Here is a 13335-nt window from a genome sequence, read left to right on the forward strand (position 1 = left end):
CTTCACATAGAGGATGATGCACCGGCTCCTAGGTCGAAGTATCCTAATTTAAAAAAAGCTAAGGTAACTTTGAATGTTTTTCCCCTGTCTGACCAATTGACGGATTATATGGCGGGGGCCTGGCAGTTGCCCAGTAAGAGATTCCAACCACAGAAACGGTTGGCATCCAATTATCCTTTTCCTGAGGCTCATTGCAGGAAATGGGAAACCCCACTTGCGGTGGATTCCCATGTCACCCGCTTAATTAAAAGCGGTACACTGCCATTACTGTCTATCTCCTCTCTGAAAGATCCCACGGACAGGTAGGTGGAAACTTGTTTAAAGTCTATCTACTCTGTCTCAGGGGCAGTGGCCCGTCCGTCCATGGCCATCTCTTGGGTGGCTAAAGCCGTTGAGTTCTGGGCTAACGCATTAGAGGATACTTTTCCAGACAATGCTCCGGATATCCAGAGAGCGTTAATAGGAAAGATGAGAGATGCAGCTTCCTATATTGGGGATGTGTCGTTAGATGCCAGTCTGCTGACCTTTAGGGTTTCGGCTGCAGCTGTGTCTGCTCATTGGTCCTTGTGGCTGAGGTCCTGGAGAGCAGACGCAGACTCTAAAAAGGGCCTGGAGGCCTTACCTTTTTATGGGGAGTTGCTATTTGGTCCAGACTTGGACAAAATAGTGGATATTCTGCCAAGTCAGCCATTCGGCTTCAGTACCTGCTAAGGTGAGGAGCTCTGTCTTTCGGTCCTTTCAGGTTCAGGGTAAGGCCAAAGGTCAGTCCTTCCCGAGGCAGTCGGCGACCAAGGCCGCCTCTAAGCCCAAGAAGCAGGTCTGGAGTGCTAGGCGCCCTTCTTCCAAGCAGGAAGATAAACCTTCTGCCTGATGGGAAGGGCCTCCCTCTGGGGGACCCCAGAGTGGGAGGCCGACTTCTTCAATTTGCTCAGTGCTGGCACAATACCACCACGGATACCTGGGTTCGAGAAGTGGTCTCCCACGCCCTGTCTTTTCGGCACAGACCGCCCCACCAGTTTTTCTGCAGGAGTCCTTCTCAGGACACAACCAAAGCTTTGCAGATTCAGGAAGCTATAGAGTCCTTGCTGAAAGCAGGGGTCATTGTTCCCATTCCTCAATCACAACGAGGGACGGGGTACTACTCTACTCTGTTTCTGCTGCAGAAACCAAATGGTTCTCATCGCCCTATCCTCAGTTTGAAGTCTCTGAACAAATTCCTCAGAGTTCCCAAGTTCAGGATGGAAACGTTCCGTTCCATTATTCTGGCGATGGAACCTGGGGAGTACATGGTCTTCCTGGATATCCAGGACGCCTACCTCCATGTTCCGATAGCACCTTCACACCAACGGTATATGAGGTTCGCTATCCTACAACATCACTACCAGTTTCGGGCGCTACCCTTTGGCCTCTCCACAGCACCAAGGGTATTCACCAAAGTGATGGTGATCATGGCCGCCTATCTTCGGAGCCAGAATGTACGGCTGCTGCCGTATCTAGACGACCTACTTTTGCTGGCGAGCTCTCCAGAGGTGCTGCTTCAACATCTCCACCTGACGATCACTTGTTTTCAAGCGCACGGGTGGTTGATTAATTGGAAAAAGTCCTCCCTAATTCCATCACAGCGGATGGTTCATTTGGGAGCCCTGCTAGATTCTCGTCAGCAAAGGAATTTCCTGACTTCGGAGAAGGCCTCCTCCCTACAGCTGCGGATACACAGTTGCCTGAGCAGTTGCCAACTGTCGGTCCATTCGGCAATGAGAGTTCTGGGGTCCATAGTGTAGGCATTCGACATGGTGGAGTTTGCCCAGTTCCATTCCAGGCCCCTGCAGGGGCTGATTCTATCGGAATGGAACGGGTTACCTCACCAGATCCGGTCTCAGATGCTTGTGTTGTCCCTGGAGGTTCGGCAGTCTTTAGCTTGGTGGCTTCAGACAGCTCATCTAGTCGAGGGGTGCCCCTTTTGGATCCCGGACTGGGTCCTGCTCACAACAGATGCCAGTCTCCGGGGTTGGGGGGCAGTGACAGGCTCGTTGTCACTTCAGGGACGTTGGACTGCGAAAGAAGCACTTCTCCCCATCAACATTCTGGAACTGCGGGCCGTGTACAGGGCCCTGCAGTCATCCGGCACCGCTCTTCAAGGAAGGGCGGTTCAAGTTCAATCCAACAACGCCACCACGGTGGCATGCATCAACCACCAGAGAGGAACTCTCAGTCGGGCTGCGATGTCGGAGGTGTCTCGCATCCTTCCTTGGGCAGAGTGCCACATTCCAGAAATCTCGGCTGTCTTCATCCACGGAGTCCTCAATTGGGAAGCGGACTTCCTCAGCCGTCACAACGTGCATCCCGGGGAATTGTCGCTTCACCCAGAGGTATTTTAACTACTCGTGGTCAGATGGGGGCTGCCGGAGCTGGACTTGATGGCCTCCCGTCACAATCACAAGTTGCCCGTGTACGGATCAAGGACAAGAGACGCAGGTGCAAGTCTGGTGGACCCGCTGTCGGTGAAATGGACGTTTCAACTGGTGTACCTATTTCCTCCGATATCCCTGCTGCCTTGGGTCCTGCGGAAATTCAAGCAGGACGGCGGCACGCTCGTGCTGGTGGCTCCAGCGTGGCCCAGACGTCCTTGGTACTCCGATCTGAGGAGCCTCTCCCTTGATGCTCCGTACCTTCTTCCTCAGCGTCAGGACCAATTGTCTCAAGGGCCCTGCGTTTTCCCGGATCTGGGTTGGCTGTCTTTGATGGCATGGCTCTTGAGACAGCCGTCTTATGGTCTCGGGGCTTCTCGGGTTTGATTATTAGTACCTTGCTCAGGGCCCGCAAGCCTGCTTCCGCACGGATTTACCACAGGGTGTGGCCCACTTTACTTTCAGTGGTGTGAGTCCAGAAACTATGATCCTCAGGTGTTCCGAGTTTCTAGGATTTTGATATTTCTTCAGTCAGGTTTGGACCTAGGTTTACGTCTTGCCTCCCTGAAGGTTCGTGTGTCCGCACTGTCTGTGTCGTGCCAACGAAGGATCTCTACACTACCAGATGTTCACACTTTTTTCCAAGGTGTTCTCCGAATCCAGCCTCCCTTTGTGCCTCCTATGGCTCCTTGGGACTTGGCGGTGCTTCTTCGGGTCCTGCAGGGTCCTCCTTTTGAGCCTCTTGAATCGGTGGAACTCAAGTGGTTAACGTTTAAGACTGTTTTTCTCCTGGCAATTGCTTCTGCCAGGAGGGTGTCAGAATTGGGGGCGCTTTCCTGTCGTCCCCTTTTTCTAATTTTTCACCAGGACAGAGCGGTGATTCGCACTCGTGCTGACTTTTTGCCTAAAGTGGTTTCTAAGTTCCACATTAATCAGGAACTTGTTGTGCCAGCTTTTCAGTCACCTAATCTTTCAGCTGGTGAGGCTTCCTTGGATGTAGTCCGTGCTCTGAGTTTGTGGACCGGACTACTTCTGTTAGCAGGTCTGATTCCTTGTTTGTCCTCTTTAGTTTTCACAGGAGGGGTTGGCCTGCCAACAAATAAACTTTAGCCCGTTGGCTTTGTTCTGTTATTTGTGAGGCTTTTGCACAGGAGGGTTTACCTGTTCCAGCCTCCGTTAAGGCTCATTCCACTCGGTCTGTGGGTCCTTCTTGGGCTGCTAGACGTGGTGCCTCTGCTGTTCAGCTATGTAAGGCGGCCACCTGGTCTTCCATTCAGACATTTTTGAGGTTCTATGCGTTTTACACCTTTGCCTCTCAGGATGCATCTTTCGGGCGCCGGGTTCTACTTTCTGCACAGGAGCGTCCCCGCCCTTAGTTGAACTGCTTTGGGACATCCCCAAGCTCAACCCTGTGGACCCCCTATGGACCCTGAAGTAGAAAACAAGAGATGTGGTAAGAACTTACCTTTGTTATCTCTGTTTCTACAAAGTCCATAGGGTCCACAGGGCTCCCGCCCTGACGCACCTGGCTTCATATGGGCTGTGTGGCTGGTCACCGGTTTTCCGTCTCCCATTTCTGTGAGTATGGTTTCTTGTGTGTTCCAGTCTTCCTTCTCTCTGTTTAGTCTCCTCCTCCGGCCTTGGCTGCTTACCAACTGAGGTGCCTGTGGCTCGGGGGCAGGGTATAGAGGAGGATGGACCCAAGTGCATCCTGGGAGCAGCAAAAGCTTTAACTGCGTGGTGCCCGTGGATCCAGATCCAGCTATACCCCAAGGTCAACCCTGTGGACCCTATGGACTTCGTAGAAACAGAGATAACAAAGGTAAGTTCTTACCATATCACTTGTTTTTATTTAATGGAATGTATATGTTTCCTTGCCTGTGCCTCATTTGAATGCTAGATTCCTGTAAGCACTGTGTATTTTTACTGTTATATATTTTTAAATGCTGGTTCTGTAACCCCGGCTGGCAACTTCTGTGGTAATAGCGTGTGGCATATGCATATGTGTTTCCTCTATTTTTCTCAGCAAAGGCTCAAGTATTAGCACAGTATTTCATTGCTATAACCTCCTGGTGCACTACTTATACAAGCTTGGCCTATATGTTTTTCCCACGTTTCTCAGCAAAAGTTGGAACATTAGCACAGACTGTATTTCATTGCTATAACCTGCTGGTGCACTACTGTTACAAGCTTGACCTGCAGGTTCCATGTTCTTTCTAATTGTTTAGTGAAAGTAAAGTTCTGCATAAATTGTATTTCTTTCTACTTCAGGGTCCATAGTGTTCCACAAGATACATTGGGTATAGGCCACTGGTTCTCAAACTCGGTCCTCAGGACCCCACACAGGTCACCCAGCAGGTGCACAGGTGTAATCATTACTCACTGACACATTTTAAAAGGTCCACAGGTGGAGCTAATTATTTAACTTGATTCAGTGTGGAGACCTGGAAAACATGCACTGTTTGGGGTCCTGAGGACCGAGTTTGAGAACCTGTGGTATAGTCGATGGCGGTAGAGTTAATTTTCATTTCCCAGGATGTACTGTTGTCCCTCTCCTATACCCCGCCCTCGAGCCAAGGCACCTTCAGTTTCGTAGGTGCCCGGCATGGAGTTGGGTCACTTTTCAGAGGGGGGCTGTTTAGAACAGCTCCTGCAGATTTTCTACGGCAGCAGACACTGCAGAATATGAGCAGATAGCACGGACAGTCCAGTAGGACATCGGTGCTATCGCTTCTTCACCCTGCCGGACCAAGACGCTGGTACTGCAAAACTTATCTCTGAGGTGCCCGGATGACTGCCGCCATCCACCTATACCCCCAAGGTATCCTGTATAACCCTATGGACTTCGTAGAAATAGAGATAACAAAGGTAAGTTCTTACCATATCTCTTATTTTTTTTGTTGACCCTCATTTGCCAGCTGAGGTCACCGGTAGAGGACAGAGAGGTTTAAGTAATTATCTTGGTATTGAAATTTGCAAGATTTTATTCTGTCTATTATATACATTTTACATCAACTGTTGTTTATCTATTTGCAATAATAAAATTGCGTTGTACCTTCCTTCCTGACTGGTCACTGTGTCTGCAAAAGGGGGTATCGCTAAGGCTTGTGTCTCTGTCACGGTGTGTCCTACCTCGACGACGGGGAGATCGGCCACAAGGAAGCCTACCAAACACACTTGAACCTGATGCTAGTGGTGCATCACTATAGAAACTTTCAGGGCATCACATGTATGATACCTAACAGCATACTTGCCGACTTTCTGGCTGCTCCTTCCAGAAGGGATCAGCCAGATCGGCAGGATGGGGGGGTCGAGGCCAGGTGGGTGATGGGCATTTGTGGACAGGACGGTGCCACGCGATTGCATTATTTTGGCCCCGCCCCCACTACACAATGTCGATAATACAGGCATTGTGAAGCGGGGCAGGGCCAAAATGAAGCGATTTAGTGTGAATCGCATCACCTGCCCCCTCCGCTGCTGGGGTTTAACTATTAATAGCGCGGTGGGAGGTCGGGGGATCAGCGGCTGCCGGGAGGCTTGCCTGCCTTTCTGGGGGGGCCGGGAGCTGCACCAGATTTTCGGAAGGCACCCCGCCAAATCGGGGGAGGGGGAAGGAGGAGGCAAGCATGCCTGACAGTTGATCTGACCTTGGAGCTACAGTAAGAGCCAACTCCAAAACCTGTAACTGGAGGGGAGAGGAAGTACAAATGTGTGCTGCAGCTTAGTTCCTGCAGCTGCTCTGCTTGCTGCCAGCTTCAGGTTTTGAAATGAACCATAAAAGTAGGTGAATGTCTCTATCCAACTATCATTGATGAGGAAGTCACATAAAATGTACTACATTTACTTTAAATAGCCACTAAATCTAAAAAAATAAAATAAAATGTATGTGTAGCCGTAGCAAGAACATCTCTAAGGCTGGCACTGGATGTATGGAATGGCATAAAGCCGGAAAACTTGTATCACCACAAATGCCACCTTGTAGGATATCTTGAAAAAGCCTTTTGCCCCAGTTTTTTTACATAAATATTTGCAAATGCCTTTTGCAAACAGATAATATTTGCCAATAAGCTGATCTCAGGACCCTCCGCAGAGCATTGTTGCAGTGAGAAAATCACAAAACATTGCCTAGTTCAGTGGTTCTCAAACTCGGTCCTCAGGACCCCACACAGGTCACGTTTTGCAGGTCACCCAGCAGGTGCACAGGTGTATTCATTACTCACTGACACATTTTAAAAGGTCCACAGGTGAAGCTAATTATTTCACTTGATTCAGTGTGGAGACATGCAAAACATACACCGTTTGGGATCCTGAGGACCGAGTTTGAGAACCTGTGGCCTAGTTGAATCCTGTATATATTCGAGACCTATCAAGCAAAATAATACACCAACCAATTTTAAAGAAAAGAAACAAAAACATTTTATTGTAAATGCAACGATTATTATGAATCCTGGAACTGATGGTGGAACTTGCAGTTTCAGCGAACAGCCTGGAACTAATGGTGGAACTTGCTGTGTCATTGCATAGCCTGGACCTGATGTTTGTGATGGCACACAGCCTGGAGCCAATGGTGACGCTTACTGTGTCGGCGAAGAGCCCGGAACTGATGGTGGAGTTTGATGGTAGGCTGTTTATGTGCTCTCCTGTCCACCCTCAGCTATGAGTTCGGCAAAGGTCTGGATGAAAAAATGATGGTCAGCATGGAAGCGCAGCATCTTTGTGCTCATGAAATCAATAATATAGAGGCAACGATTCCAAAAGTCTTCCTTCGAGCTTTCCACTAAGAATGGCTTCATTGAATAGGAGGTCTCACTACCCACGTAGGCATAGGATATATAAAGACATGTGGATAGAAATGCCAGTAATTTTTGCTCACTGTCCAACTCTGATAGAACAAACTCTTGGCAGAGCATGTAGAGGAACACTACATTGGTCGGATTGATGAAGCCTTCTTCCTGCCAGTATCCAGTGAGAGACATGTCTATGCTTGTCATCCATAGAATTATATCTGTAGGTGACAGATTGTTCAGCTGGTGACACCTTCTACAGATGAACTCTGCAAAACAACTCAGGAGCCCACTGGTGGATGCCAGCATCATTGTGCATTTTGGACTCGTGCACACTTTCTGGTCTTCAGCTGACTCAAAGACATTAGATACAGGCTTCTTAGCAAAAGTATTGGGTGAGGCCTGTGTGAAGGTTGTTAAATCCACACAGGATAGAGAATACTTCATACTTTCTCTGATGAGGTGGGTAACATTGGTTTCACCGTTTCTGCGTTGTCTCCTTTTGGTCATAAATCGCCTTAAGCGCCAGATGAGCGAGTGTCTGTCAACTGATCTTCCAGTCTCGCTGTTCTCGACAGCAGCGCGATGGGTCCCATTTGTTGCATCCTCCTCAGCCTGACCTGCCTTGCGGCAGCATCGGAATGTGATACAATTCCACATTCCTATTTTTAATCCATGGTACCTGCAAGCAGAAATATCTGCAGGAAGCAAATTTGGATTCGGTCTGTGATCTGTGGTCGCTCTGACTGCAGCAGGCAATCAGATAGGCACGATCCGTTTTCAGCACTTTGTGAAAGAAGCTGCCCGTTTGTAGACTAGGCAGCAACTGAGTCCAGGAGGCTGTTGTCAGAGATGCATCTGCATACAATGGGCATTGTGACACGGAATGATGACTGTGATGCGTTATTTATGCTAATAAGCTACTGATTACATCACTTTTTGAATTACCTAGATGTTATGTGCTGGTCAGGTAGCAGCAGAAAACTATAGTAAACCAATCTATCACTGATTATCTATGTACAGTGTGTAAATATTAAGTGTCAAATAATTTTCTGACTACGGTAATGGTGCATACACGCTAGACGTTTTTTTAAACGATATTGCCGATAATGTCACATCGTTATGACAATTTTGTTTAATCGTCTAGTGTGTACGTGATATATTGTTAACGATGAGCGATCCTGCGAGTCATTAACGATATCCCCAGTAGTGTTTATTTGCAGTACAATCTGGGGATGTATTGTTAGCTATGCCATGCATGGCCCTGCTCCCCCCTGCTGTCGTTCATCGTTCCTGGCATCAGCAAGTGTGTATGCATTTACCGATATGCGTGTACCCACCTTAAGTCTGTGGTACCCAGGTAGCAAAATCCATTTGAGTAAAACATTAAATTATAGTTTTTGAAATCCAATATAGCAATTACCTAAATCATTATCTGTGAGGCTCTGGGCCTGATTCAGACCCGGTCGCCAGCGCTGAGCGCTCGCAACCTGGTCGATGGTGGCCTACAGTGCATGCACATGACTGAGTCGGCTCCATCGTGCGCATGCGCGAGACCCGGCTAGCGACGTTGACTCCGTCGCTTCGGGTCTCGCACCAAAGGGGGCGAGCTGTCGATGTTGAGTGACAGCTCGCCCCGTGTGGTGGGCGGGCCAAGGGGGGGTGGCTGCCCAAACGGAGGTGTTCCCATGAGAAGGCCTGCCGTTTGGGGGCGACCCCCACTGACATCACAAGTGAGACCATCATCCTGGCTGCTCGCAATTGCTGTGGGTGGTCACCCACAGTTATGCGAGCAGCCAAGAGGCCCCAAAAAAAAGGCCCGCCCTGATTCAGAGCGAGCAGCTCTGAATCAGGCCCTCTGTGTGAGATTTTTATTTAACTCCTTATAACAAACCGCTATTAAACCAAGATCCCATGAAGGGGGAATCTATTTACATTTCACTGACCAATAGAAAATCTCATGTGGCAGAGATTTGTCCTGACTGTGGGCCTGATTCAGACCCGCTCGCGAGCGCATTGTGCTCGTAAGCGGGTCGATGGCCGGGCAGTGCGCACGCGCCACGTACTCGAGCCCTAGAGCGAGTGAGAACTTTACTCGCTCGGGGCTCGCAGCAAAACGGGGCAGCTGTCGATGTTGACCGATAGCTCGCCCTGTTTTGTAGGCGGGACGGGGGGGGGGGGTGTCTTGCCAAACTGACATCATTCGTGTTGTCCGTAGTGAACTTCCTGCTCTATTAGAGCAGGAAGTTCACTGGGGCTTGCGACGGATGAGACCCTACCACAAGGGTCTCGTCGCAAGCCTGATGGTCGCGATATTAGCGACCATCGCCTGGCCGCCTGCTAAAGCTGTGGGTGGTCACCCACAGCTTAGCGAGCGGCCAGGAGGCCGGTTTAAAAAAAAAAAGCGGCCGCCCTGATTCAGAGCGAGCGCTCGCTCTTTGCGAGTGCCTCTGAATCAGACCCAGTGTTATCTGTCTCTACTTTAGCTTATACAACTGGACCCTTTACCTTAGATATTGGCCAAAGGTGAAGGTAAGTAGCTCTGCTTGCCGGCTAAAACTGCATAATTACAGTGAGTTTTATGTCCAGACCATGCCGTGGCTTTGTCACCATAGTTGGGCAGCAAGATCACCCTTCAGCAGCGTCTGTTTTCACAGAGCCATAATTATACAGCGATGTGCCCTGATGTCTCCTCATCCAGGGGCACAGCTGTACACAGTAGAGGTGCAAATGAAACTGTCTGCTCTTGGATAGCACAGCTTTTGCGTTTTAGATTCACATTAAGACCATTAATTTGTCGTTCATTGCTATGCAGGGGTTTCCTTATTCATTTTTTTATTATTTGCATTCTCCTGAACTCAATACCAGGATGAATGTTAAATAAATTAGAACCAGTGTGTGGTAGATTTTACCTAGGAGCTGCTGGGCCACAGCCCTTCCAGTAAAATCCACCACCCATAGTCAGTAACCAGTGATCCCCCATTCTGTGCACTGGCAGGCTTGAGCATTCCCATTAAAACACTCTTTGTTAATCACAGTTCGGGCAGGCAATCCCAAGAGGAGATGTTTCCTGGGATGGCAAAGGGAGGAGAGGGATGATGTGGACTGCAGACCCCCCGGCCAGACAGGTAAGGAGCCGCTGCTGGTTATAACCCCTGCTGAGTAATTATTAAATAGCAAGTCGATTTGTTTGACTGCATCTTCACAATCACTACAGATACGATACACACGTACATTGGAATTGAGAAAGGGGTTCTGGATGATGACTTCTTGCATCTAAGAAGCTGTTCCTGTCCGTTGGCTTGTGATAGGCAGAGGTAGAAAACTTATTTTCTTCTTCAGGGTCCATAGGGGGTCCACAGGGTTGACCTTGGGGAATAGCTGGATCTGGATCCACGGGCACCACACAGTTAAAGCTTTAGCTCCCAGGATGCTCTGGGTCCATCCTCCTCTATACCCAGCCCCCGAGCCACAGCCACCTCAGTTTTAGTTGGTGCCCGGCCGGAGTCGGGTCACCGTTAGCGCAGGGGGGGCTGATCAGCAGCCCCTAACCTTATTTTATGAGTTTTTTTTAAACTTGTCAGAGCGGCAGCGTCGGACTGTCCATAGGAGCGCAGCGACACCAGTACAGATCTGGGAATCTCGGCAGGACCCCAGAGTCTGTGCTAGCCGAACTCTGCGAGCTCCCAGGACTGCTGCCAGATCGACGGGGACAGGTAAGGATCGCGGGTCACTGCTTTATAAAGTCTTTTGTCTCTGGGGACAGACTGGAGGCGCTCGCAGTGGCGGCAGGCCCCTCCCCATACCCTGCGCATCCACTAGACCACCAGGGAACTTTGCGGGAGCCAGTGTCCCGGGTGTTAATAGCCAGCCATGGGGGGCAGCCTTCCCTGTTAGTCGCTCCTCAGCTCAGTGCGCCTTTCCGCTTGGGTATGGTATTGCTGAGCTGCTCTTCTCCTACAGCTACACCTCTGAGTTCTCCGGCGGCTATAGGTGGCAGTGGAGATCTCCCAGGCGCGTGAGTGGACCGTCCCCCTGTATACCTCTCCTCTGCAGGGACAGTGTATACAGCACTATAGCCCTCCCAGACATTGTGGACCTCATTCAGAGTCGGTCGTTGTGGCCGCTCGGTCGTACGCCACCGATGTTCGCTAAACTGCGCATGTGTATAATTCGCAATGCGCGTGCGCAAACTAGCTATTACGATCAGAAATTGCTCTCTCCTTGAACACAGTCAGGTTGTTAGTTTGAGTGACAGGATGAGGCGTTTGTGGGTGGTAACAGGGGAAGGTGCTTGTGAATGGGGGAGTGGAGATCCGAACGCAGGCGTGCCTGACTATGCAAATGGCGTTTTATGGGAGTGCATAATTAACTAAGTAGTATCATGGCACATGTGACATGGGTGGTTTTTACACTGACTAGATCGTAGTGCTTAAGAGAGGGTATGGTCAACCTTAAGCTCTACGAGCAGCTCCGATGGTTTCGATTAATCCTTATATGCCTGGAGATGACGTGTAATGCGAACGAGAAGGGGGCGTATTTTTAGTCTTACGGCCGCATCCTCCCCTTGCTCGTCCAGCTAACGATCCCATCTTAACGACGCAACTTGCGAGCACTTCATTTGCATATCCGGCCCCTTTTACCTTAGGACCGTGCGGTCGCATCGACCGACTCTGAATGAGGACCTGAATCTGGGCAGGTTGATTGTAGTGGCAAGATGCAGTGAGTATTACTTTCTGCATGGTATGTGACTTTTGCTAGCGCTGACTGTCTGTGTTTTTTCTCTCTGTTTAAACGGTCAGTCTATGCCTATCCCTTTCTCTCCCCTACAGCCCTGACAGGTGTGTGTGGGAAGGGCTTTTCTTTGATCTCACTTATATAAAATCAAGTATTTGTGAGGTCTGTAACATACAGTTGCGTGCTGCACGGTACCATATCTGTGGACCTGTGTGATGCTTGCTTGTAGGTTCACCAGTTGAGCGCTACTGAACCACCCTATATATATATATATATATATATATATATATAAATATATATATATATTCGAAGCTGAATAATTGGCTGAGACAAGTTCAGTTTAAAATTGAATCGCAGTGACACCATCTTGCGACTGGCCGCAAGACGCCATTTTGCGAAATGGCTGCCTAAGCGCCATCTTAGATAAACTCACATTTTAGTACATGTGGCGATAATACCATTAGCATCATATGAATGCATCTGTGACCATTATCATATGTTACGGTGATTCACTAAAAGCCTATTTCGTTACTTTACGTATTATAAAGGATATATTCCAGAAAGCAAGTGGCCAGGTGACAAATGGCTTGTGTAGATAAGTTTCCTGCATAGTGTTTGCTCAGTACGGGTGGTCTGGCTAGAATGTCTCTTGTAGTTTGCGTTTTCACACAAGAAACCGACAGAGGTATTTTCCCTTTGAACACAGGAAAGGTGGGTGGGGGGGGGCTGCTGACAAGACATGTAGAACTATCTAACCCAGCATGCCACACTGCTAAAATGTTCACTCAGTTAGAGACAAATGCATTTTCATACACACATTAAATATGTCTTTATACCAAACCCTGAATACCCACACGTTTCATATTCATACATAAGGTCCAATAAGCTTTAAAGTGTATGATTCAAGAAGGTTCAGTTAGTTTAAATGCTAAGAAATAAAGATATTTGTTAACTAAGGAATTATACAAGATAAACACGTAATTCTTGGAGCTGTTCTGATGCATACTCTTTCCACAGTTTCCCGATGCTATCGGTGAGGAGATCGCATTATGCATTCTCGAGTTATGGACCGCAGAACCTACAAGCAACCAAAATGTATATTTTAGATTCAACTGTTAGGATGCTGAAGTAGGCGTGAGGAGGAAGACCCCTAGCTGTTAGAGGCAGGGAAAGTCTGTTTAAACCAGCCTGTTAGATGCACTGTAACAGATGCTTCACCTCTGAGAACCAATGACATCAGCAACAGACATACCTTTTGTCTTGTTTATACTGGGGGGGGTATAAGTATGGGTGCACGGACACTATTTGGGAGTCTTTGTGCTGAATGCTGAATGACGAGGGGTCTCTTGCTGAAGCCTATCTCTGGGTCCAGAAGGGCCTGCGTACGTATACTGTACTTGTGGTCT

At 48.8% G+C, this 13335-nt stretch overlaps 1 protein-coding gene across 1 annotated transcript; it reads right to left on the reverse strand.

Annotated features, from left to right (window-relative positions):
• Positions 1-7036: 7036 nt before the first annotated feature.
• Positions 7037-7852, reverse strand: LOC148518933 (cyclin-dependent kinase 5 activator 1-like). The gene has a single exon (XM_088476805.1). The coding sequence runs from the start codon at positions 7850-7852 to the stop codon at positions 7037-7039; it is 816 nt and encodes a 271-aa protein (XP_088332931.1).
• Between the last annotated feature and the right edge of the window lie 5483 nt (positions 7853-13335).

The sequence above is a fragment of the Taudactylus pleione genome, unplaced genomic scaffold (genome assembly GCF_031769625.1).
Source record: "Taudactylus pleione unplaced genomic scaffold, aTauple2 ptg000195l, whole genome shotgun sequence".
Lineage (NCBI taxonomy): Eukaryota > Metazoa > Chordata > Amphibia > Anura > Myobatrachidae > Taudactylus > Taudactylus pleione.